General features: G+C 35.8%; 2 protein-coding genes across 2 annotated transcripts; both read right to left on the minus strand.

The window, feature by feature from the left end:
* Positions 1-6,474: 6,474 nt before the first annotated feature.
* Positions 6,475-7,791, minus strand: LOC128183846 (uncharacterized protein F54H12.2-like). The gene has a single exon (XM_052853025.1). The coding sequence runs from the start codon at positions 7,789-7,791 to the stop codon at positions 6,475-6,477; it is 1,317 nt and encodes a 438-aa protein (XP_052708985.1).
* A 2,034-nt stretch (positions 7,792-9,825) lies between these two features.
* LOC128186064 (uncharacterized) lies at positions 9,826-11,252 on the minus strand. The gene has a single exon (XM_052855791.1). The coding sequence runs from the start codon at positions 11,114-11,116 to the stop codon at positions 10,139-10,141; it is 978 nt and encodes a 325-aa protein (XP_052711751.1). The 5' UTR covers positions 11,117-11,252; the 3' UTR covers positions 9,826-10,138.
* Positions 11,253-27,808: the final 16,556 nt, after the last annotated feature.

The raw sequence follows: 27,808 nt of genomic DNA on the forward strand, positions 1-27,808 counted from the left end.
TGGAATCCCCTGCTAAAAAAAGTCGACCTACCCTCGCTGATGACGATCAGCCTTCAACGAGTGTACAGCTTGGGGCAGGTGAGGAGAGCTCCGATTCTGAGGACACATCAACTAAACCTTACTATATTTGGAAGAGGGATACCAGAACTTTTATGAAACATTGGGTACGCGACACAACATTCAAAGTCAAATTTAACGAACAGTGGCGGGGTAAGAAATTAATAGATATACAAAACAATTTGCACATGTTTGAAGATCTGTTGCTGCAGGCCAGAGGGCACGATGCGGATCTAGGACGGGTGGTCATCAGTCACCCGAGTCTCAACAATGCAATAGTCGTCCCGCTACAATCCTGGGAAACTCTGAATGCAGATGTTGCAATGTCAGAAATCGTCAAAGTACTCAATTCGAACGAAAGCTTACCCATAGACGAAAGCCTTTTGGTCACCATAGGGTCCATCGATTTGCCCAAAGGAGGAGGTAACCCTAGAAAACTACCCATCACTTCTCTTTTCGGACCCAAAAATAGCATAGAAAAAAAAATCACTTTTTCATGTACAAAACGATAACAATTTATGCATGGCTATTTCCATTGGTCTGTGTTTTCTTAAAACGTGTAAAAAAGTAGATGCGGATACCTGGTCACAATTAGTAAAGAATGATTCCAACGAAGAGATGTTAGATAACGTTCTCAAACACCGTACTGTATCCAAGGCTTATTATGACAACGTCCTGAAAACGTCGAGAAAAAAAAAGCAAACCGAGTTGGCGATGTGGCTGTGTCAAAGAGCAGGGGTGCCCACCGACAGATATTAAGGTCTAAATGACATCGAACCTTTCGAAACCTTACTTGATGTCTCTATCAATGTCGTGTCCTCTAGAGTAGGAAACAAGTTCGTCAGGGTGACGAAGGACCAGGAAAAACCCCGTCTTTATCTATATCACATCGACTCGGAAAACGAAAAACACTGGCACGGGATTGCCAGCATACAAGGGTTTTTCAAAGCGTCATACTTTTGCCATACCTGTTTAAAACCGTATAAAGATAAATCGAAACATTCTTGTGCCACTTCTTGTGAGGTATGTTTACGCAACAACTGTCCGGAAACGGATGTCCAAATGGGCTGTCGTTCCTGTGGCCGAGTTTGTCGATCTCTAGCGTGTTTCAAAAGCCATAAAGAAAAACGAACAGTCAAAAATGAGAGTTATCCCCCTGCCTGCGACCTGTTTTACCAGTGTACAAAGTGTAGAGTCGTTATGAAACGTGTGAAGCGTTCCCCCGAGTTACACGTTTGCGAAGAATGGCAGTGCCCTAACTGCCAAGAATATCAAATTGGAGAACATAATTGTTACCAGAAACCGTTTGGATCTGACATCGAAAAGCGAAACAAGAAATTCTTCTTTTACGATTTTGAGACACGGCAAGATGACGTGTTTCAGTGTGAGGCGGGATACAGTCCGTCTCGTGTCAGATGTCGACATTGCGTTAAAGAGCCACGTCAGTGCGTCAACTGTAAACTATGTCAGAACTGCCGTGATCCTTCCTGTGGTTTAATGCAACACAAAGTTAACTTTGCAGTGCTACAGAGCACTTGTCATCAATGCGAAAAGGAGGAATTGGTAGAGGGTGCCACCTGCAGTCATTGCGGAACACGATGTGGAAGTTGCTCTAGGACACTCAAAGGAGAATACGTTTCACCGCCATGTCAAGACACGTGTGGAAAAAGGGAACTGGTGTTTTCCGGGGACTACACCGCCGAACACTTTTGCGCTTACGTCACCAGTAAGCACTGCAAAGACTCGATTTTAATTGCACACAATGCAACAAGTTTTGACTTGTACCCCGTTTTAGAAGTTCTCATCGACCGACACTCCATTCGACCAAGCAAAATCATATACAATGGTTCCAAAATTATGTACATGCACATAGCCCAAAAACTGAATTTAACCTTTATGGATTCTCTCAATTTTCTTCCCATGAAATTAGCTAAAATACCAGAAGCGTTTGGTCTACAAGAACTCTGCAAAGGGTACTTTCCTCATTTATTCAACACCAAAGCTCATCAAAATTACGTGGGCCCGTATCCAGACTTGCAGTACTACGGATACCAATTCCTGTCGACAGAAGAGCGAAAGAAACTAGAAGACTGGCATGCAACGAAAAAAGACGAGACGTTTCATTTTCGAGAAGAAATGTTGCAATACTGCCGCTCGGACGTCGATATATTGCGACGGGGCTGTCTCGAATTTAGAAAGTTAATGATCGACGTGACGACCATCGAAGAAAACGTTGCACAAGCAGACGGAACGTTAAAAACACAAACTACTTATGGAGTCGACCCTTTCGATTACGTCACCATCGCAAGTGTATGCATGGGCATTTTTAAGTCTTTATTTTTGAAAGGCAAGAAAAAAATACAAATAACCAAAGACGGGGACACGAAATGGTACGACATCGAACATTTAAGAGGACTGCAAGTGGTCAACGTCGAGGAATCATGGGTCTCCCTAGTCGACCTTCAAAATGACGAGAACGTGCAAATAGGCAAACGACAGTTCGAGAGTCCCATAGCTGTCGTGCCTTCTCAAGGGTATACGAAACGTGATAACTACAGTAAAGTTTCGATTCAATGGTTAGAGTGGTTAATGGAAAAAAGCCGTCAGCGGGGAAACTCCATTCATATTTCACACGCTCTTAACGGAGGTGAATTTCAGATACCAGGCACCAATTACAGATGTGACGGATTTGTCCCCTCTTCAACCGGAAAAGGAACAGTTTACGAATTTTATGGTAAGTCCATAAACCTATATATCTTTAACATTTACCCCCTCTCCCCCTCAATTGAAGGGGGGGGGGGCGGCGGCGGCGTACCGAGTGTTGACCATAAAAATACGTTTACTGTTTTCTCTCATTTTTTTTTTAAAAATAGGTTGTGTGTTCCACGGTTGTCCGTCTTGTTACGCCGAAGATCGTCATCATCTCAGACATCCTTCCACCAATCAGACGATCCAGGAATTATATGAAATGACGAAGAAGAGAGAACGAGAGCTCAAGGATCTAGGATACAAAGTCGTCTTTATTTGGGAACATCAATTTAAATATCAACTGGAAAAGAATGCGGTCTTACAGCAGTTCGTGTCGACATTGGATATACAGGACAGATTGGACCCGCGTGATAGTTTTTTTGGCGGTCGAACTAATGCCATAAAATTGCACTACAAGGCGGCGGAAGACGAAACCATTCAGTACTACGACTTTACCAGTCTTTATCCATGGACAAACAAATATTGTCGATATCCCGTTGGACATCCTACCATCGTCACGGACAATTTTCAGGACATCTCTCAGTATTTTGGACTTGCTAAAATTAAAATTTTACCTCCCAGAAAACTCTATCACCCCGTGCTTCCTTACAGTTCTAATGGAAAATTGAAGTTTCCCTTGTGTAGAACTTGTGCGGACAATGAAAATCAGAACGATTGCACGTGTTCCCTAGAGGAAAGGGCCATCACAGGCACGTGGTGTACTCCTGAAATTCAAATGGCAATGTCTAAAGGGTACACAATCTTGAATATCTACGAAGTCTATCACTTTGCCGAGTCATCCATGTACAACGCCGAATCGTGTGAAGGGGGATTGTTTACTCAGTACGTCAACATGTTCTTAAAAATCAAACAGGAGGCGTCGGGATTTCCAGATGATTGTAAAACGGAAGAGGCAAAACGTAAATACATCGAGGATTACAAAGAAAAAGAGGGCATAGATTTAGAATACGATAAAATCATGCTGAATCCAGGGTTGCGATGTTTAGCCAAACTCTGTTTGAATAGCTTCTGGGGCAAATTTGGTCAGAGGTTGGGCATGCAACAGTCCACGTTTATTCACGAAACGGAGGCCGATAAATTTTTTCAAATGCTTTCTGATCCGACCAAAATCCCCCACAATTTCCACATCGTCTCAAAAGACATTCTTAATTTAGAATGGAGCAACAATCCTTTATTTACTCAATTCGATAACAAAACCAATATCTTTCTGGCATCGTTTACCACTATGTGGGCTCGACTGAAATTGTACAGTGTTCTCGATCAATTAAATGAAAACGTATTGTATTTCGATACAGACAGTGTCATCTTTAAGACGAAACGGTCGGACGATTTGGGTTACCTTCCCATAGGCAATTACTTAGGAGAATTAACGAACGAGATCCGCCCCAAAGACGGCTACATTGTTGAATTTGTCTCGGGGGGTCCAAAGAACTATGCCTATCGCACATCGTCTGGCAAAGAAGAATGTAAAGTTCGAGGATTTACATTGAACTGGGCCAACTCGAAATTAATCAATTTCGAGGCCATAAAATCCATCATCTGTACGTCACCCGAAAGTAAAATCGAGATCGTCAATCCTTGTAAAATTTCGAGGGACAGTAGAAAGAGAAAACTGCTCAACAGAGTCGAAACAAAAAACTATAAAATGGTTTATACCAAACGTAGAATTCTACCCAATTTAGACACATTGCCATTTGGTTTTTAAAAATTAACGATAACGCTAAAATGTATATTTGTACATCATTTTTATTGAATTTCGTTCACAAGTCATGTAAAAAAATGGGTTTTTTTATATTCATTTAATAAATGTCAATATGTCAGTCAAGGAATGTTTTTGTTCTTCTTTTTGCGTCTACCATCAGATATTCCGGGAGGTCTGCCAATAGTTTGCTTCTTGCTGACAAAACCCCCTCCTGCTTGTAACATGTTGTTTTTATCTTCTTTATCGCCCATACGTTCCTTTGGGAAATCCGGAGTATTTTGAGTCTCTGTAGAGGACAGTTGTTCGGCATGCTGGCCCACAAGACGGTCATACTTTAATTTAGGCACACGTATCAATTCTTTTGCCATTTTTATGAAAAACTCGACACGATGGGTTTCAATAATGAAGGCACCAATTCAATGTGACTTAATAATATTCGGCGTTTTTCCTTGTTGCTCACTTCTCTGGATCCCAGCTTGCGAATGTCTGATTCGAATGGTCTTAGCCCATTTATATATTTGTTGGGTAAAGGATATGTACCAGTATAAATATTAAGAGCTATTTCACTTATCACGTCGAATTGTTCGCTAGTTAAGGTTTTCAGAATTAGTTTTTGTTGTGAGCTGTCAGCATATAAAAGGAAATTTAAGAGATCTCTATGCTTCTTCACCGTCTGCTTCATAATTATGAACTAAGACGAAATGTTTTAAGTACAACTTTATATAGGTTGATAAATTATCATATCTTCTCCGGGGAGTATGCGAGACCTTAACTGGTATTCCCTCTTTTGTGTAGGCTCTGAGCAGACGTGTAAGTACCCAAAATTTCTTCTGGTCGCTGAGTCATAAGCGGCTTTGAAAAAAGAAACCTGTCCCGGTAATACCTGAGAACCGAACGTGATTACCTGTCTGGAATCGCGGTAATTTTTAAACAAAATAACATTAAGACAATTTAAAGATATGGTCCTGGCATATTTCCCGGGAGGATAAAGGTTCTGTGAAAGCATCACTGTAGTCACGTTTCTATGATGAGATGTCACCGTAAACAGGTGAACACAATCTTGCGATTGAGCTATTTTTAACATCAAATCATCCAAGACCAAGATGGTGTGATTGACACCCTCCGTATACTGTTCTATGTCTTCTTTAGATGGCAAACCTTGGTGTAATGTGAAGTTTGGGATTGACCGAGACATGTCGTCAAAGATGGGCTGGTATTCGGTGTAGGCGTAAATAATCTTGTCCACCGGAACAGAGAACATTCCATTCGCATGTTGGAGAAGTGATTTGGTAAAATAGGTTTTACCACTCTGTGTGCAACCACAAATCAAAATAGTCGTAGGGGCAGAAAATGGAAGCAAAGCTTGTGTTTTCCACCAGTCGTTCATGATCACTGTTTCTTTTTCCTTGGTCATTCTTAAACTGAGAGCACGTGGCGTTTAACCTCATATTTATATGATAACACAGTGTACTGTTTGAACTCATTTTATTAATATCTCACATAGTCATGCATAAAATGTTTTACAAAGGTATCATTGACATGTATGTTAGGAAACAAAGCATACACACGATTCAACGAATATTTGAAACACAATCTGGCAATTAAATACACCAATACATAAAGCCCACACCAATCAGAATAATAGGGTTGCAATGGAATTGTTTTGAAAGTACAATGCATTTTATTTTTATTGAAAAAGTTCTGTATATCGGGATTATAATCGGCTGGTGATTTTCCAAGACTGTCAAAAAATTCTACATGAAACGAGTCAAACACAATAAACGCAACCCAATGTTCTCCGGGGGACGGTAAAGGTTGTGTGTTCACGATAAATGCACTCGGAAACTGAGTCACAGTTGCAGGTAGCGTGTTGCTAGCAAACACTCCTCTTACGTAACGTCTTAAGCATGGGTCCGTTCTCACAATATTTAACATCTGCGTCGAGTTCATGGTTGAATATAATTGATGCCACGTGACTTATCCACCTCAAGCAGGGAAGAAAACGTAGCAAATACAAGGGCGTTTGCAGCTTTAGTTGTAGCTTCTTTGAATTTCAGTTCCAGTCTGGTATTTCCTCGACGAATGAGGTTTAAATATTCTTCGCCAAACCCACAAGGATCGATGGTGAAGACAAACAAGGAGTATCCCGATCCGAAATTTTCTCGGGAGATATCGAGTCCAGCATCAGAGTTCCATTTTTCCGAGGCTTCAAACAAACGCGTGTAAGCAGCCACATACTGTCCCGCCGAAAAGTCTGTTTTTAGTGGTCTACCAGGTACGCTTTCTCCGTTGACGTATATACCGACATCTGTTACCCCCATGTGTTCGAAATTGAATGGGTTGGCCGTATAATCACCATTGACAGCTTTTTGGTCTACCAAAGCTACCACAATACGGTCTGGTACAGCCTGTGGGAAAATATTGTCCCAGTAAAATTCGGTCGATCCTTTGGGTATGGTGTTCATCTTTAGTTCGTTCCTTGATATCGTATACTTTACAGGCGTCGATTCTATTTGTTTACTGTGGTTCAGCAATACTCCAGGATCAACTCGTACCTTTGCAACTTTGAACACGACATCCAGCAGTTCTAGTTTGTAAGCTGCGGAGGATTCTGCAGACATGATTACAAACGGGGTACTGGATCTAAATAGTTTGATGTAAATATCTACTCCGTTTATCAAGTACTTGTCAAGATCAAAAATATCTTCCTTCAGATTTCCTTCCAGCTCAAAAGTTTTACTTTGCTCAGTAAAACCGTATCGTAGCACCAGTCCAGCATTACCTCCGTTGTAAGCGTTGGCGTCGTTCATCGCCCCTTCGTCTTTATAAAACAATTCTGACTGCTTTTGAGATTTCAAGTCGTCTTTCCCACTGAACAAAATTGTCTTGATATACGCTTTCCATGGATAGTTGTTTGTATTGAAGGACACCAGTTTGTTGTTTAAATAGACGTCCATCTGAGAAAACATACTTTGCAGAGGTAGATTGACGATACTCGTTTTTTCTTGTTCAGCCAAAGCTGTTCCGTCGGCTTTTAAAATCCGTGCTTTTACGTAAAATTTACTTCTTTTTAAATCTATATATTCTGCACCCGATCCCGAAACTACAATTTCGATTGGTGTGTCTGATACACCTATGCTGGATATTGGTCTAGCTTCCGTGAAATATACTTTCTCTACAGCTACTTGATTGGTAGGAGATGCAAACAGAGACAGTTCCATAGGCTGAGCTATGTCTTTGTTATCACCGCTTAAAAAGGCCATATTTATTCCCGAAAGATACTCTTGTAGGCGTCAATCTTGAATTTTTTCACTTGAGCTGACTTTGTTTTCTTGACAGGTATTTGCCTTTTCTTTGTAACCGGCTTTGTTTTGATTGATTTTCGCTGCTTAGCTAGTTTACGAGACTTGGGTTTCTTCTTCTGTCTTTGATTGGAACGTGCTGCCTTCTTCCTCTTCTTTGTAGGAATGACGGAATATCCAGAACGGGGCCTTTTTATACTCTTACTGTCTACCTTGACGGATGGAACACCTTCTTTGATATCATTCGCGTGTTCAGTTTTCGCCCTTTCCTCCACTGCAGCTATGGGAGTCACGTGAGTTGAGTTGACGGTAGATTCTAATTGTGAGTGTGGCCTCAAAGGAATGACGTAAGATCTCTGTCGTTTTCTTCCTCTTCCTATTTGCTTAGGCTTGTACCTGTAAGGATTAAACTTCTTCTCTGCCATGTTTTTGTAAAACGCTTCCCAGATTCTGGGGTCACTAACGTAAGTCTGACTGTTCATTATAAAACGTGAGGGAACTTTTTAAAATGAAGTGTTACGGCCACCGGTCCATCTAAAAATGAAACCAAGTTTCCTTCTCTGTCCGTTATATATATACAGATCTGTTGTAATTCGCAGATTTTCACCGGAATGTAATAGGGTGCAGTAAACGTTATGTTTTCCGGGTTTTCCCCAAGACATACACGTCTCAAAAGAGGAGCGTCTTTTCCTCCAACAATCGTTTCCTCACAGATATCACAACACACAAACAACTCCGATTTCTTCTTCTTTGAAGAGATCCAACTCTCTGTTGAGAATTCTGTCAATGCAACCGACCAATATCCTTCGAACGGAATTTGCTTATTTAATTGAACTCGGAAACAATTTGGTTTGTTATCAAAATATTCAGAGCAGTCGGTAGACGTCAATACCATTCGGACGCTCATTCTGAATGAAAAAGGATAGATGAAACTTGCTCGTTTTTATTGGGCGTTTTCTAAAGAACTTTCTGGAATCCATGAGTTAAATTTACGCGGCCATCCTTCCCATTTTACAAAGGCCTCTTTTATGTTCCCCCGACGCCGCCTTTTCAACACTTTTTCAACTCTGTACAATACATCTCCTGTTTTTATGACTTTCTGAAGTTCCGATTCGTAGAAGGTACCTTCGATTGCGTCATCGTCTAAATCTCTTACTTTGTACACAGGAATTCCTCCTCTTTTATATCTGACACTCACTTTAAAATATTCTCCTGTCCATTTTTGCTGATAATCTCTTTGAAATGGATGCTTGAGCTGTGATATTCTCACATTGTCTCCGATTTTGAACTTGAACACAGGTTTTATTCTTTTTCGTAATACTTTGTTTGATGGTTTTACGTCCTCTTGAACCTTAACATTCTTGTCTAGTTTGGTCTTTTTCTGTCTCGATAAATATGTATCTAGTCTGATTTCGTCAGCATTATCTTTATTGACACTAACGGGTGCATTTTCACCTAAGGATCTGTGTGGTCTTCTGTTATAGCTGTTCACCAGGTCTTGTAATACAGTCACATAGCGGTAGGTTCTTGTCTTCATGAAATAGCGATACATTAAATTTTTCATGGTGCGTATAACCCTCTCTGCATAATTTGCTTTAGTTTCGTTTTGGGTGTATATAACACTAATACCTTCTTTTTTTAAGAAAGATTTTACCCAACGATTTTTAAATTCGCTACCCTTATCTGTTCTCAATGTTTGCGGTTTTCTCCCTTTTTGAAAAACTGATTTCAACCCCTCAATGATCGTTTGATTTTTTTTTATTTTTCAAAGGAACTATGAATAAAAATCGACTGAATATGTCTATTAACACTAGCAAAAATTTGTATCCATCGTTATGAGACGCTATATTGCTGACGTCTGCCAAATCACCATCCCACATAGAGTCAATCGTGTCAACAACCACATTTGAGCGAGAAAATGTCTTTCGAATCGGCTTAAACAGGCTGTAAGCATCTTCGTTATTTAAAAACTGTTTAATTTTTGTCTACCAATCTTATATTTGCCCTCTGATTTTACAGCTTGATACAATTTTTCGGGACCAGCAAATGCGCCTGGTTTACCGGGTGTATAATAAAGCTCCCGTAAGTAATCCGTGTAGTTTGACATACTTGACACAAACTATCTACATGATTCTAAGAGCACAGTTTTATAGCAAAACACAAGTCTTGTTTGGTCGATTATCATTTTATTTTTGTTATAATACAATGTTTTCATACATAATATATACATGTATAGATATATTTATATGAATAGATGTATAGATATATATCTTAGCCACCAAACGTAAATTATTAATTTAAAAAGTTGTCATTCAAAATCACGCTCCCTGTTCATTAGATCTTGAGAATCTCCAGGGTTACATTCCATGGAGGAGGGTAGAGTCTCTTGTGGGTCATATCCGAAAGGAGTACATTCGGGACAGTTAAGCATTCCAAGTTGATTCTGGTGAGACTCGCTCAGCATGCAAAGTTCTACGTCTTTTAACTCCGGAACATACTCATGCATCTCTTCGACAGCATAGTCAAGTCTTGCCAACTTGTTCCTGTTTAGTGTGACTCCTTTCTTTGTTGGGACTGGTTGTGTAGCGTCATCTGGTTTCCAGAAATGTCTTATGTCTACTGTAGGATTGTTCGGTGATAACGAAACGAACACTCCTCCGCCAACATGCCACTGTGCTTCGTCATTTTCTTGTCCGACATTGTCGATGTAGCTTTGGATATCTGGTAAAAGAGCTTCAAACTTTAACCATCGGTCGAAAGGAAAGGTAACCCCCTTCTTTGTGGCAATGAGTCGGCCGTGGGACTCTGCAAGGTGTCGGATATGTATGTAAAGTATCCCCTTGTAAGGCATGACAGTGAGGAAGAGGTCGTTTACGTCATCTAATGGTATTCTGCATCTTTGCTCCTGCAAACGCTTGTCTTTTTTAGATTCAGACGTACCCCTGTCTTTCATGTTGATCACTAACGACCTTGCCATGGCTAACTTCTTTTCGTATTCGGTTTTTGAATCTTCATCAGTGTTCATCAGGAGTCTTGATAGGTCGCCTTGGTTAGCTTTGAGTAATGCCTTTCGGAGTCCCATAAAAGCAGTAGAACCTCGACGCAAAATAATGTTTAATAGTTTCCTGTTTTTGTCATAACTGGTCTTTTCGGCTTCTATTTTCTGTCTCATTTCATCTGTAATAATGTGCGAAGCGTATAAGTGTCCTGCTACTGAACCAGACATCATCTTTTTTACCAATGTAGAGTAGTTTGCTTTGATGAGATCTTGGTGTTTTTGCTCCATCTTGCTGACGACAAGAACTGGTAAAATTTCCAAATTGATTTAAGTTTATATACAATTTAGATCACTTGGTGTGTGTAATCGTATGACGTCATTGACTGTAGACTGCTCCTTGACTGTAGACTCCTCCTTGACTGTAGACTGCTCCTTGACTGTAGACTCCCCCTTGACTGTAGACTCCTCCTTGACTGTAGACTGCTCCTTGACTGCAGACTCTTCCTTGACTGTAAGTTCTGATATTAAAATAGGATGCTGTCTTTGACTGTCATCATCTAGCGTAGTGTAATTTCTTACTATTATTTGTAAATGTTTCTCCAATACAGGGCTTATTATATTTGATGCGTTTTCTATTCTTCTTTTAAAGCGATATCTGTCCAAAGCCATGATCATCCATTCCCCTTTTCGTTCTTCATAGGGAATAAGGATAACCGTAACCGTTTCTGAAAAGTGCACAGTCTTGTTCTTATTCTTCATCCCCTGATTTATTATTTCTCACTTTTCTATGCTTCAAAATAGAAACATCCATATGATTTACAGATGCTTTCAGGTATTGCCACTGTGTTCTGGTCAAGGTAATTCCTTCATCTCCAGGTTTTCCATTATGAAACCGTCTTATCTCAATCTGGACAGTTTCGTTGACACATATCCTGACGTAAATCTCATTTGAAAGGGGGTACTGATCCACAAATGAACAAGTTTTAAGTTCAGTTTTTAATGTAAGACGTAAAACACAGTCTATCAGAGTGTCGTCTTTCTTCTCCTGGTGTAGGACACTGACAACAACGCACAAAGAAATAATGAGTGCGACCGCAAAAATCCCAGGTATAATAATTTTTATTCTTTTTTTCAACTCATCATTTAGCATGCCTTTACACTCGTTTCCACAGTTATTTGTTAGAAGTTCCATCATGACCATTTGTTCAGCCATTTTTGTCACATTGATTGTGTTTTTGTGTTGTCTAGCTTTTTATACCCTAAACTCGTATGGTCATCCAATGAAAAATTAACGCAAAAATCTCCATGTGTAACTTAAATCGTATAAGTCCTTCTGGGCATAATTTGACGTTTCATTAGGTATTCTTCGGATCCCCAGCTGTCTACAACATCGTAACCGTTTTTCATTTTTTCTTTAAAATCATTCATACATGCCTGTTTTTTGTCAAACCATTGACTCTCTTGTAAAGTCCATTTTTTCTTGTCACTGTTTTTTAAAGCATTCCAGGCTACAATTTTCCATTTGTACTGCTTCTCCTTAGTTTCCATTTTTAATAACAAATCAGTATCATCGTTGTATTTATCTAAAAACTACCCCTAACTGTAGACTAACCCTTGACTGTAGACTACCCCTTGACTGTAGAGTTCACCTTGACTGTAAACCACCCCCTGACTGTAGACTGACCCTTGACTGTAAACCACCCCCTGACTGTAGACTCCCCCCTGACTGCAGACTCCCCCTTTGACCTCGTTTATGGGGAAAACCCATGACGTCATCCTGACTGTAGAGTGACTGCACTCTGTCCTACTTACTACTCATATAGCTCACTACTTAGCCTAACTGTCTGTGGTTTCTTCGATTCAGGATAATTGCTCCCTTGAAATTTCTTTCTCTTGTTGTGTGGCACACTACCTTTTCTGAATTGAAAATTGGACAGCCACTTAAGTTTTTCTTTACCCATTTTACATGTACTGTGAACAGTTATATCGATAATTGCAGTCTGGTTCTATGAACATTCAACCCTGAATACTACTCACCTAGACTCAGGTCTGATTTATTAGTTTTAACCAGCACTTGACCTTTTTCAAACAACCAGACCTGGCTTTGAAGGCAGTTTAAGGAACAACACCCCTAGCCGATAAAGATGCCATTATCTTTATCACTAATTGCAAGTGGGTCCCGTCCGTGGTCAAACTGTAAAATTTAATTGATGGGTTTTATTTTGGCACTGAATTTACCAGATGCAGATTCTATTAACACTTTCAAATTTCATTTTTTGTTGTTAAAAATTCATGTTTCTCAGTACGTTTTTTCGAAGCAATTAGCAATATATTAATTTTTCTGAATCAATTCAGAAACAGTTTTTTTTATTGAAATTATCGGAACAAATATCGGTCTAACTAATGTAGGTTATTTCAAGTAAATATCTCCCACCGTTACAAAATTATTACAGTTAAACTTTTACCACTAATTGGTCATATTTTACTAAGAAATGGAGAGCAATGCAAGCTATTCCCCAATGGAACCCTACTACCCCCCCCCCCCCCCCCCCCCCCCGCGCTGGGCGGTTCAACTGAATGCACTTTCTTTTTATGCAAATGAGGGCGGCTGGTTATCTAGCTTAAAAGGTTAACCTACTAGCTAGTGCTAGTAGTAACGTGGCAGTACTGGGCCTTTATATACAATAATATGTATTACGGTGCGACCGTTGGGGAGAGCGCAGCATGTGATAAAATAATGAATTATGATAAAACAATAAAAATAAAAGTAGCGACGTAAAGTAAATGAGCTTACAATTCATTGCTATGTAAACAAAGCTGTTGTTTACATGTTGTACGTTGGCGTGAAAACACCAGTTTTAGACTGAAAATAAATATGGTAAACGATAAGATTTTTTTACAGACCGAAAGCTACAGATTAAGAATACGACAATTCTCGCGCTTGTGCGCATATCATACTGAGTTTAAATATCATTGTCCGAGTCCAGGCTTTTTACTCCCTCGGGAAACAACAGACAGTCAACAAACAAAATAGCCTCGAATTTTCACAGGAGGTAGCAATGCTCACGATCATAGGTGGCGCTGACATTATTAATGACATTATTTCTTTATATAAGGCTAAGTATTTTATTATTTATGTGGCAATATAGTTTAATGTATGATTAATAACTGAATTGTTTTCGAGAAATGAAAACAAATCTGATTGAACACTTCATTGACATTCTTAATGTTGAGAAATCCAACAAGAAATTGGGCTCTACTGATTTTACTGAGACATACTGGAAGTTGTACCCACTTGAAGATCCAAAGGATGTATCAAAACATCGTACTGTCTTAGATTATGACATATAGGTAGCATGGAACACTTTAGAATAACTCTCGAAGACTTGAACAGTGGGTCAGTACCTACTATTTCCAATATACCAAATGACTTAGTTTTAGATTTGTTTAAAGTTGTGAAATCCGAGAAAGAATTGAAAATTGAGGACTTATTTAATTGGTTGCATGTTCTTATGATATATGTGTATGATTTCTGAAAGTTTGGAGTGGAATTGCTGGAACAAAGAAATCACTGGTGAGATATATTGTTGGTTTTAAATCTTCTGTGTTTTATGTTCTTATTTTATGTCCAACATATAAAGTAGATAATAAAAATAAAAGACATATTTAAGTAACTTTCATACACGTGTAAGAGAAAATGTGGGTTAAATTCATAGGGTAGGTGTCTTTAATCCTAAATATACACTTTCTGTAATATTTATACCCCCTCCTGTTTCTTTAATATTCTTTTTTAGTCATCCCTAAGCACATATTAACTGTATATCAACCAAAAATCATAAAATTTAATCAAATATTTAAAGGGGTCACTTTTCACACAAACATGAAAATTTAGTTGAAAAAAAATACATGAGGGTACCCATGTTTAATATGCTCTATCTTTCTTAATTTTGAAGATAAATTAAGAAAATTGTAGTTTTGTAATCAGAAATAATAGGTAATATTTAATATATAATTTATATTTATAATTTAAATTTGATACTAAGAATTTCATGAGCATTGCTACACGAGGCCAAATCAAGCATGTATTTTACTGTTTAACATGTTGTTTTTTTATCTTATAAAACATACAGTCACTGTTGCTGGCAGGAAATCTTTAAAATCGAACGGGAATATAGGGATTTATTTTGTCTACACCATGATTGTTAGTGAACCTTTGGAATTGTATTGGTTTGAGACCTTCATTCAAAACGGAGAAAAAATGATATTATGTACGGGTTAACAAATCTGCAGACCTTCGCAAAATGTTAATTTATACCTTAGAACATTATTCACGTTTATCAAAATGAATCAAACACATACGACCTAGAATCATATAAGTAATTTGACATTTTAAACACTATCCGTCTTAAATTTATGAGCTAAAAATTGATAATTGTTCATCATAGTGGAAAAAAATACAAGCGACCTAATTAGGATAGAATTAACAATTTGTGGATGTTTAACTACTTTTCGAACTTTTCTGGCAACGTTTTTATTTCCGAATTATTTTTAGGTATTATGAATTCATTGTGTATGTTTTGTTTTCTCTATTGTTTATGATGTATGTTGATCAGTAAGTTTTAAAAAAGTATCCCTGAATGCTTATATAATGTTAGAAGGTTTCATTTAAGGTGGAGTAATCCTTCTAGCGCCTCTCTCACAGGTGAATGAAACGTGACACCTGTATTCCGATTGTTATCTATAAACGTATTTGAATTCGTTATTCATTCATAAAATCATTTTTTAAAGTCTCGAAATCACTTGGTGGGCATGATTGTTTAACAATGAATCCCAGGGTGTATATTTATAAGGGCTTTCACAATTCGTAACAGAAAAAAAAATTCATCTTTCTTTATAAATTGAAAAAAAACGCATTTTGTACAAACAATATCGTAAACTATACTAAGGGTTGTACTTCCGATATACTTACGTTGGGATAACTGTCTTACGGGAAAGTTTGTTTTGTACTTCAAAAAGCGAGTATGCTAAAATCATATTGACAAACGATTTATAGTACGATTACCTAGGAGAGAAGTTTTGATGATGTATAACATAAATGCAATTTATAAACCACTAATTTTTCATCGTCATTAGTTCTGAATTAAATTTTTCAACACATAAGCACAATTAAGGTGAAAACTCCCCAGAAAATACTATGTTTTTTTTATATTTTAAAAACACCGCTTGGAGACAATAATGACAAAGAAGTAGTTGATTTCCTTTTTGTCCCTCATTCATTTATCTGGAGTGTTGTATCCAGCAGTACAGCGATTTGTCCCCTTGTCTGCCTTCTACATTCATCCCGTCGCGTTTCTGCGTGTCGGGTTGGCTAGACTGGTGGAAATCCATTCTTCTGGTGGTCTACTTTGAAATATCTGAAGTTTTTCTGGCTTTTTTTTAACAATTTTGATATTTTTTGTGCAAGAAAAACCTGAAGAACCAGCGATACTACGATAACTGTAAATTCGCTGCCTCGAACTGGAAGCGGCATTCTAGATTCATATTTATATAATGTGATAAACACACACATAAAACAACAGTGTTGTTTACCTATGTTTAAAATTAAACTTTATTTATTTTACAACGATTGATAAGCAAGTTCTACAACTTTTATTAATATCTCTCGTTGGCACGGATGTTAGCGCGAGGGGGTCATTGGTGTGGGAAGAAGCCGGAGTACCCGGAGAGAACCCACGTGTCCAAGCGGGCGACCGCCATACCCTATCACATACAACCACTGTCGATCACGGGGATTGTTTACCTATTTCTCGCGAGATGTCTTAAATGCACCAACTTATAACAAATGTCATCAGTTCCGTAAAATGTATTCAACAGTCTGTTTGAATAAATGTTTCTGTTTGAATGGGATGAGAGAACCCATAAAAGCTATATTAGTGAGCAGTAAAATCATCGTTTTATTAATTAGTTGTGAATGAAACATTTTATTCAACTTGTAAATATTTAAAATCGATCGGAGAATGTTGCCTCCAGTTTGAGGCGAAGAATTTCCAGTTTTCATAATGGCGCCTGTTCTGGCGTTTTCCTGGCTTCATTAATGTAAATTTATTTGCAAACCCATCAATTACGACAAGAAAAGTTTTAAGAATTTTTTAAAATATTGTTTAAAAACATACAATTTGAAACAATTTTTTACTAAACATAATTACATATTAATGTCAGTGAACACAAATAATCTTTGTGCACACTCAAGGTATATTTTTTCACAATTTAATATTTTAGTCGTTTGACTTGGAAATTGAACTTGGCAAAAATCCATTTGATTCTGGTTTCTTAGGAATTCTTGCAAAACTCAATCTCTTTTATTCGTCACCAACCTTTTTGTCGACTTCAGGCACCAGTTTCCTGAGAGATTCCGAGAGTCGAACTGACATTTACAACGGTTAGTATTTTTTTAGCGTTATACCTTTATTAGTTACGTAGTCGGTTCAATCTTTCTTTTTCTTTGTTTCATCCCGATTTTGCAATAACCTCCTAATTTTTTTTTATAAAAAATATCAATAACGATTTTTCCATATGTAAAAAAAAAAATGTATTATTTAAAATACCTATTTTTTCAAAGTTACAAAAAGATATTAATCAAAGGAACGACCACAAAGGCGTCAAGCTGACATTTTCTTTTATATATTTTCTTTTAAATATAGAATATCAATAATTTTAATTTCTTTACTAATAGTCGTATATCAAATAATATTAGAATAAAAAAGTAAATGAATTATGTTTAGTATTGATTTAAAAACAAAAATGAATATAGTTTCTTATAAAATAAGTAGTGATTGGTTTTTAATACAATAAATCTTCATGGTTACAAAAATCGAAAAAATTTCAAAGATCTAAAATAAATTGTCTTTCTGCTTTAACAGCATTTTAACAATTTTCACAGGTTCATAATTTAAATACATTAACAGTGTGTTATAATAATAAATCATACTTTTATTTATTTCAATTCACTCAAGACATTATTGAAGAAATTACATAGAATATCGTTTATGAAAAAAATATGGGATCTAAAATATCCGAAGACGCTAATGGAAAAAATCCCCCCGTCTTTTACTAATAATATAATAATTCAATAGATGTTTGTTAAAGTAAAAAAACATTTTTTTTAAATAAAGTTGTAAATATTTGATATAATTATTTTTTGCGGAAACAAAAATGAGATAAATCAATCATCATATTTGATAAGAAAAAAAATCAGAAAAAAATCAGAAGTACCCAAGGGCGTCATCGGAAATATCGGACACCGTGATAAACGGTTTTTGTACACATTGTCTTCTGTACATTTTCGTCCAAGAGATAGTTATATAAAAAAAAGCCTCTTTTTTCCTAAACGCAAACTTTAATGTTACTTTCTGGAATATATTGAAAACTTTTTTTTTCCAATGTGCTTGGAAATATGAGTCATCACCCCAAAGCAGAATTTTTTTTTAATTAATCAATCCATTGCTCAGTCTTCAGATTTCTGGAACTATAGATACCAGGTTTTTTTTATTTCAAGTAATTCAATTGCAATATACACAACTAACAATGCAAACACTTTTAAAAATATTTATTAATTTTAAAACATGTCCATTTTCTCCTCCTGTCTGGGGGGAAGGGGACCTCTGTTAATCTGAAATTAAATCAAACAAAATATTGCTAAATTCATAGGAAAAAAAATACATTTTATTTCTTTGTTTTTTTTTCATTTATGTCTTTGAAATATTTGTTTGTTTATTTAAGTTTAGAAATTTATTCAAACAAAACACTGTTAAAGTCATGACAAAAAAAAAATACATTTTGAAGTTATATTTAATTTTTTTGTTTGTTAATTTTATCTAAGAAATTTAATCAAAGACAATACTGTTAAATTCATGACAAAAAAAAAATTTCATTTCATTGTTTTTTTAATTACATTCAAAATATTCATCTGTTAATTTTATTTCAGTGCATTCATTTTATTTTCAATCATCAACATAGACTTACTTTTCCAATTATTTCTCGGTCTACTCGGGCTCCTCTTCCTCCATCGCCGCGGTGGAGGTGCTGGCCGAGGCCATGCTTGCGTTTCCCTCAAGCGATCTGAAATTTATTGTACAGTGTCATCCCTATGTAAAAAAAATTAATATAAACCAAATAAAAAATAAAAATAAATAAATATAGAATTAATAAATAAATGAAAGAAAAAAAGAATAAAAATAGACTATCTAATGAAATAATGAATAAATATTTGTTAACAAATAACTGTATTTCATAGTTCTTAATTTACATACACGTAAAAATTTATCATTAATTTTCTCTTTCTTTTTTTTTTAAATGAAATCGTTATGATATAAAATAATAACTCACAGCAGCTGTCTCTCGAAACTAAAATAAAATGATTAAAAGACAGTGTAAAGAAAATGTGCAAAATTGGTTAGATAATGTTATACATAAAAGCATGAATAAATAACGTAAACATCCAAAACCATGACAATTTAAAAATGACATAAATATCATACAGTTAGTATTTGATATAACAGTTATTCTATGGTGATTAAAAAAGACATACATACCTATTTTCCAGAAGACAGTTGGACGAATCGGCGCATTGGGGGGTAATCTAAATGAACATGAGAATTTAGGGTCACATTATATTTACTGCAAACCACAATGTATAAATAACGAATTTATTATTTAAAAGGATAAAATCAAAATTAATTTACTGACCGAATCGGCACCGACGAAGTGGAGGGACTAAAGTTAAGAATATATGAAAAAATTAATATATACGTATATTTCTAAGATCATTTACAAGAAATTGTGTTTCATTAAATATAAAATGTACTAACAGGTTTCCCCTCCTCTTTTTTGACATCGGCGTGCTATATATGTACGGACAGAATATGAAATGCTATTAATTTTGAGTTAATTTTGGGAAAAAAATACTAACCCTGACGAACATCCCGGTGAGGAGCTGTACGTCCTCTTTCTGGATGCTAGTGGAGTACTTTACATATGGGGGAAAAATGATGATCAATTTTATTTTTTTTAAGTGTAAATCATAAAGAATAAATAAACAGAACGGAGATTTAAATCATATACACTGGAGAGTACGTTTTATTTTTAAAAACAACACAAACGACACTTACGAAGAAAGAAGTGGAGTGGCACACTGCTCCATACTTAAACCCCCCCCCCCCCCCAAAAAAATGAAAAGACTAATTTACAACTTCGTTCTACATTCTATTACAGAAGACATTTTCACACAAAGTTGCTTCACATTTCAAGTTATCCTCAAATTTACTTTTTTACTTAACAGTTGTCTGGCTGAAGTTCTCATTGTAATGTGTGTTTTAAAAAAAATTGACTTACTTGTAGCTAACTTTCTAGGTAAAATCGTGTTATTTTTTTTCTATTATCAATTACTCACGGACATGGCAGGTCGTCCAAGTCGCTAATCGCTTGCGCGAGATTGCTCATTACTTGACGCAATTCCTCGCAAGTACAGCGACTTAAAATTATATTTAAGAGAAATAAATAATGTAATCGCTATTTTTCTTGTGCGCAATTTACTAATTTTATTTCTGAAATAAAAAAAAATGAAACAAAAATCATAGGTAAAAAAAACAAAACAAAAACTTACATTGCCATGTTTGAATCCTTGTGAATATATTCCAAAGACAATTTTATTTACTGGTTTCTTTGGTTTTAATACAGCTTTGAAAATTCACGTGCTCATTATAATATCTTGTATTTATTTCCTCTAGAATATTTCTAATAATCAAATATTTTTCATCTGTACTTAAACTTTGTACATATTATAATAATTACTTAAATGATAGATGAAAGCTAGGCTCATATTCTTCATCTTCAGAGGAGTCATCCTGGTCACAAGTCAGTTCTGAGGCACTCATTGTAATTCTCCAATAGAAATTGCATAAAATATTCCTGAACACTTCCTCTGCTTTTTCATTAATGGCATACCTGCTTCATGTCCTGCAAGATACCCCCTTGGATAAAAAGAAGAACCATGCTGCATGCCGCTGGATATTGTACATGTAGCTGGGCCATATAGTAGATTCCCATTAGTACCAGAATAGCAGTCTTTGGACCTTATTTTTTGAAGACAACGTTGCATCGTATCAGTAAACTAATGACTTCTTCTCTCCAGAATTTCTGGAACATATCCAGGGGAGGATACATTTCTGTACCCCTATCTGACCTGAACAACTTCACTTCTCATATAACGGTGAACCGTCTTAATGCATTTATGAATGAAGATGATGACATCTCTTCAAGTGCTTCTATATGCACTGCCCAAGTCACCAGACAGGTAGACAACGCTGTTTGCAGAGAATCAATTTGTGTAATGACGTCACACGGTCCGAAAATGTCTACGCCCACAGAGGTGAAAGGAGGTTGATCTGGAATCAAACGATTTTCTGGTAAGTCAGACCGATTTTCTAGTAGGTCAGACATCTTCTGTGATTAACATTGTTGTCGCCTCCTCCGGGCAATCACACACTTGTGCAAGATTAAGACAACAAGTCGTCTACTCCCCTTTATCCAATATCCACTGGATCTCACTTTGTTCTCTGTGAAGTAACGTCCTTGGTGACGAACTGACTGATGAAACTTGACAATCAGCAGGGTAGCGATATGATGTTTCCAGGGTTTAAGTATAGGTCGTGCGCAGACAACTTCAGCCAGAGCACTCTTCAGTCGTCCACCTACAATTAGAATGCCATTATTATACCCCCGCTCCGAAAGAGATACTTTGATACTGTTTCCTGGAAATTTATTCACAAATGTTTAGATTTTTTAAACTTTTGAGTATCCATTCAATCTTGGATATCTACTTTTCAATGTAATATAGAATCATCGGTCACACAAGCTGAATATCTTTCACAATTTTTCAAACCTAGCAGAGGATGCCGCGCCAAGGCGACCCGATCTCCCCGTATTTATTCCTACTGTGTGCAGAAATTTTGGCCTATACGATAAAAAGTAATAAGAATGTACAAGGAATAGTAATAGATGATACTGAATATCTGATATCTCAATATGCTGACGACACTGTACGTACTAATTCTAAATGGCTCAGAAAAATCCCTCAGAACAACTATTGATGAATTGAATAATTTTAATACAATCGCTGGACTCAAGATTAATTTATCAAAAACACAATTAGTCTTGATAGGCAGCAAAAACTATTCTACTGAAAAATTATGTCGTGAAATGAATTTTCATTGGACAACACAATTAAAATTACTAGGTATCCAATTTGACGTAGATCTAGCAAATATTCCAAAACTCAATTATGATAAAAAGTTAGTTAAAATTAAAGAAATCATCAATCAGATTGTAAAAACGGCGACATCAATCAACCAAACTTGTCGTAAATTTACTAGGACCCGACACTCCAAACCATATCATATTTTTTTATATTTCTTTGTAGGTTATGATATCAATAACAATAGTTATAATGGTAGTTGTAGAGTGTTTCGGCGGTTTTCTGAATTATACAAACTATTATATGAATTATAACCCAAGTCTCAAAGGATTGAGGGGACGCATTCTAAAATATTGGAACAAAATGACTACAGACCCAATTTGCAGAGATTTATTCAAATCGGAACCAATTATCGCTTATAGCAAGCATAAAAACGTAGGCGACATATTAATCAGATCAAAACTTCAACAATAGGTGCTTCATTTAAGCTTGCACCCCTGATGAGGCGGACTTTTCTAATTCAGAAAACCGCCGAAACACTCTACAACTACCATTATAACTATTGTTATTGATATCATAACCTACAAAGAAATATAAAAAAATATGATATGGTTTGGAGTGTCGGGTCCTAGTAAATTTACGACAAGTTTGGTTGATTGATGTCGCCGTTTTTACAAACGGAATATATTATTAAATAAATAAATTAATACGGACATAGTGCTGAAGACTGGGTCAGACTTCATATCCTGTATATAAACTAATTTAGTTAGAAACTCCTTTTGTCCTTAACCTTAAGTCCTCTCTGAGTAGCAAGGTTTATCACATGTGCCAAGCACCGTACATGGAGATGCAAACCTGTTAGTTTGCCAGCATTTATAATATTTCGGACGTTATTTGTCACCAAGGCAGGCAACTCTCCATTTCGTTTCATGTTCCATTCTGCAACAACCTTAATAGGAAATTCTGACAAGATTTTGTAGTATGTGATACATCCATAGCTGTTGTTTGAAGCAGAAATGAATTTAATTTCCAACCATTAATAAAATAGGCTGTCACAATATTATAACCCTGTGTTGCCTTAGAAGTCTACGAGTTTGTAATTAATGCAAGAAAACTTGCCTGTTTTAAACATTCAGATACTGTGATTTTGCTGTTCTTTTTCGTAGGTTCGGCTCTTGCTGGGGGTTCGTACATATACGGCTGAATTTCTACCCTCAAAGAAATGTCATCGATGTCATGAAACTCGTTTTCCATGTTTAATCAAAGAAATAAATTACGTAAACTTTACGAAGTCACATCTATCACTAGTATCAGCAGTCAGAGCTATTGCTTCTATGACGTCACGGCACCACGTGACACCCTATCTAATTAACTGGAGATTTCGATCGTCAGAGCTTTAAAATGAATCATCTAGTTAATTAATTTGGGCACTAATTTCGCATTTTTAGGGCCAATTATTAATGTTTACATAATAAGGAACATATATTGTTTTTTTCTGAAAAGATTTAAAATCTTGATAATAGCCCTTTTAATTACAAAACATTTTTATAATTTGATTTACAAAAAATTATCAGAATAAAAATAAAAATATGTAATAATGATAAAAAGAATGATCTTTAGTTAGCCAGCACAATACGTTTTCGAAACTAGTTTCCACTGTGGTCATAAGAAATTTACATAATGATCTATAGAAAGTAATTGTATACAGAATCTAAAAGAATAAACATGTAAGTTTTAACAATAAATGTTCATAACATGTAGGTTGAGTGCATATATTATGTACATTCTTGATATAAAACTTCCATTACAAGAATGCACACCACACATTTATCACCAAATTATTCTGTTTAGTTATAAAACATACTCTCAATAATAACCCCCCCCCCCCCCACAAATATTGTCTTTTCATACATTTCATACATATCATCGCACGTTGATAAAGTGATCAGTAAAAGCACATTACGCTATTTCAAACCTAAAGTAGCAAAACTCTTCTTGCATAACTATATATACGCATTGTTACACAGAAGACAATTTGATATACCTACTAAATTTTTGTTACGTTGGCCCAACGCTTGAATTCTGATCAAAATTAGATAATAAAGTTTGTCCAACGTTGATACAATGCGGTTTGTTAAATTGCCATCGTTAGTACATTATTTAAATATACCAATTGCCAACTGTATTTTGGGTAATGTTCTGTTCAGTTCTGTACATTGGTCCAACATTGCGCCTTTGTCTGCAATGTAAATATGAAGTCCACAATGCTGCCTTATGCCATTGATATGTCGACATAGCATTATACCATTGTATAGCTAAACTGAAATTTCGTGCAAGTTTTTTAATGCTTAAATAACAACAGCGGTTCAAATTATGATAATAATGAAATAATAATGACATTGATGTTTATTACCTGTAACTCTATTACTTATTTTCAAAACAAATTGCATGGAGTTAAATTGAAATGTTTGCTCAATGTTGGGTCTGATCCCCTACACTTTGTTGATCAGTCATTTCGTTTTCTTTCTTTTTCTTCTCTTTTCTTACGCCCCCATCCCTGTCGCTTGCGAATCTTAACCAGTTTTTAGCAACTTCGAATATTTCTGAGTCCGTTGCCGATGAACATAATCTGTTTTTCCGAACTGTAGCTGCAAATGGACAATTCAGAATAAATTATTCTTTTAATAAAAATGAATTTCTTTGTGACATTTACAAAGTCACTTCAAGTGTACAAATATTTAAGAATCAAATTATTTTTGATAAGAATTAATGAAACATGAATCAACTTACCTGTCAAAACATGTTTTTATTTTCAAGGTAGAAAATGCCGTTTTTCCATCCTTTCCGATCCAATTGATTGCTTTTGCAAGATCTGTTGAAAACATGTAGGCAAGAAGTCGTCAAACATTTGTCTTTATGTTTTCTCCTCCAATTGTAGAAAGAGACCTATCCTTTATCATCAGATTAAAACAAATTTTTTTTCATACACGATTCATACTGGGAAATTGATCTAGCTATTAAATATGTTACCATTATTAATTTGAAATTAATAGGATGGTGTTTGCAACAGAGGTTCATTTACTTATTCAGTGGTTTCGCAGCTCAAAAGAAGATCCTCTAGTTTCTCAAGCTTCTCCTTTGTCTTTAGTGGAAAATATATTTTTATTGAGCTTGAAGTTTCTTGGTCCTCACAATTGCGACCATTAACCACTTCAATTTTTGCATTCATTCTTTGAAGCAACCTGGTATTGATGTTTGTCTGCACTTTAAGTTCTTCAACGTTTGTGAGGAATTTCTCCAAACAATTTAATAATCTTTTCTCTGTTGCTGCTGTAAAATGGCGTTGTATATAACTTCAATTTCTCTACCCATTTCCTTATTTTTATATCAATTTTTTACTTGCTCCTAACAAAGTGGAAGGGGGGGGGGGGGGGCAACTCCAAGATAATTCTTAGGCGCGAGACAAAATGTGCATTCTTGAATTAACAGGTATGTTTTCATCTCTTAAGGTAAATGAACTGAAATTAAACTGGGTAAAATGTTATATAAATACTAAACCAAACTTCAAGTTTTTATAAGAACTACTTATGCAAGCGGAATGTGTGCGCACGTGGAAGCATTTGCCGGATGCCTCATATGGACACAACAGTGATCGGCCGAAGCCGATCACCAAAAACAATGTTAGAGACAAAATTTTATTTTGACAAGAACTATGAAGTTAGAAAAATATTGAAAACAGGCTTGAACAATAACATAATTATTTTAAAGGCACGTGAAATTGTAAAATACTGTGTACATTTTCCTTGTATATACTCTATCAACTGACTCCTATAAAGCTTTAATAATTAATAGTAGCCAGCAACAGTGCCTCTACGTGACGGCAGATATAAATGGAAACATGCAAAAAAGAAAAACATAGTACATACAAAGTATATGCCAATATATATTAAATGCTTACTATCAAACATTAAAAAAACATTGTCTTCCCCTTTAGCCATTGTTTTCATTTTTTTTTCATTTCCTGTCCATTATTCATATTTACATCATTGTGGTTGACACATATTTTCACACATAATCAATTTCAAATATCTTTCTACACATACAGATATAAAACTAGTTACACAACCTTTTTATTTGTCATCCTCTCGTACAATTTAAATTCAATCCGTGTCACTTGCACTACTTTCATTCTCACTCTCTCGCATGCGTTCCAGTCACTCCCTTGAGCTCAACTCCCAATGCGTAAATTTTGATGCCCTACAAATAAACAAATATGCAAAATAAATTCATGGTTTTTTTAAAAATCCGATTGATTCTTAACACGAATAAAGAATAATGTAAATGATTTCATGAACGACTTAGCAAAACACAAACCCAAAATGTTTATGTACGAGTTTATACTGGTTCTATGTTGAGTTAACTTTAATTTAAGCCTCATTTAAAGAAATTGACAAATGTATGACCATTAAAATAATTAACACTGAATATAAAAGAAATTTTGGACAATACTGTGGACAAAATGAATTTTTAACCGGGTTTTCCAACGGAAAAATCCGGTTATTAAAATGGTGAAAATGGCGGACGGCTGCCAAAAGGGTATCCTCATTGTACGGATGTTTTCAAGATAGGAAATTGTTCTTTTGCAGATCAATTTTACATATATCAGAGGTGTGCATATCGCTAGGTTTTTGATTTCCGATAATTTATCAAAAAATACCAGCTTTTGAACTTATTCATTTTTTGGCAAAATATTGCATATAGGGTACCCCCATTGTACGAAAAACTCCTCCTACAGTTCTCAAGATAGGAAGTTGTTCTTTAGCAGATCAATTGTACATATATCAGAAGTTTGCATATTGCTAGGATTTTGATTTCTGATAATTTATGAAAACAATACTAGCTTTTGAACTCAGTCATTTTTGGCAAAATATTGCATATAGGGTACCCTCATTGTACGGATAACTCCCACTACAGTTCTCAAGATAGGAAGTCGTTCTTTTGCAGGGTACTCCATTTCACTGGATAGGGGTTGACATGGATTACGGATACAGTTCACATACCGCTAAAAGAAAACCCGGTTTGCTGTCACATTGACAGCTTTTTACTTGTTTGACATTTGCTACAGGAAAATGAAAAGTTCTCATGTCTCGCCTTGAAGTGAACCTTCAGTTCGTTTTAACGTTTAAATGACTTCGGACAATCTAGGCATTGCAACGAAGACGTCCATACGACAGGCCCCGGTTGTACAGCAAACTCGTCTCTACAATTAAAAGGAAATGTATACAGTCGGTTCAAGCATATCTTTTACAACATACACCATAGCATAGCATAGCATTGAAATCTCAATGCATAGCATTGAAATCTCATAGCATAGCATTGGAATCTCATACCATAGCATACAATCTCATAGAATCGTATTCGTCATATCATACCATAGCATAGCATACACCATTATTTTAACTCGGTTTTAAATGTTGCTTTTTTTTTTTTAAATTGTTCACAGAATAGATTTTTGGTAAACTTTGGCTTCTTATTATTTTATTTCGAAAAGTGTGGAACTCCCCTGTGTATGGAGGCGTTTTTGTTCAAATCTCATAGCATAGCATAGCATACGATATCATTAAGCCCTTCATTTCAATTTCTCATAGCATAGCATACAAATCTCATAGCATACAATTAAAATCGCATACCATAGCATAGCATAACATTGTAAAAGATATGCATGAAAT

Source organism: Crassostrea angulata, chromosome 5 (genome assembly GCF_025612915.1).
Source record: "Crassostrea angulata isolate pt1a10 chromosome 5, ASM2561291v2, whole genome shotgun sequence".
In the NCBI taxonomy this organism is placed as follows: Eukaryota; Metazoa; Mollusca; class Bivalvia; order Ostreida; family Ostreidae; genus Magallana; species Magallana angulata.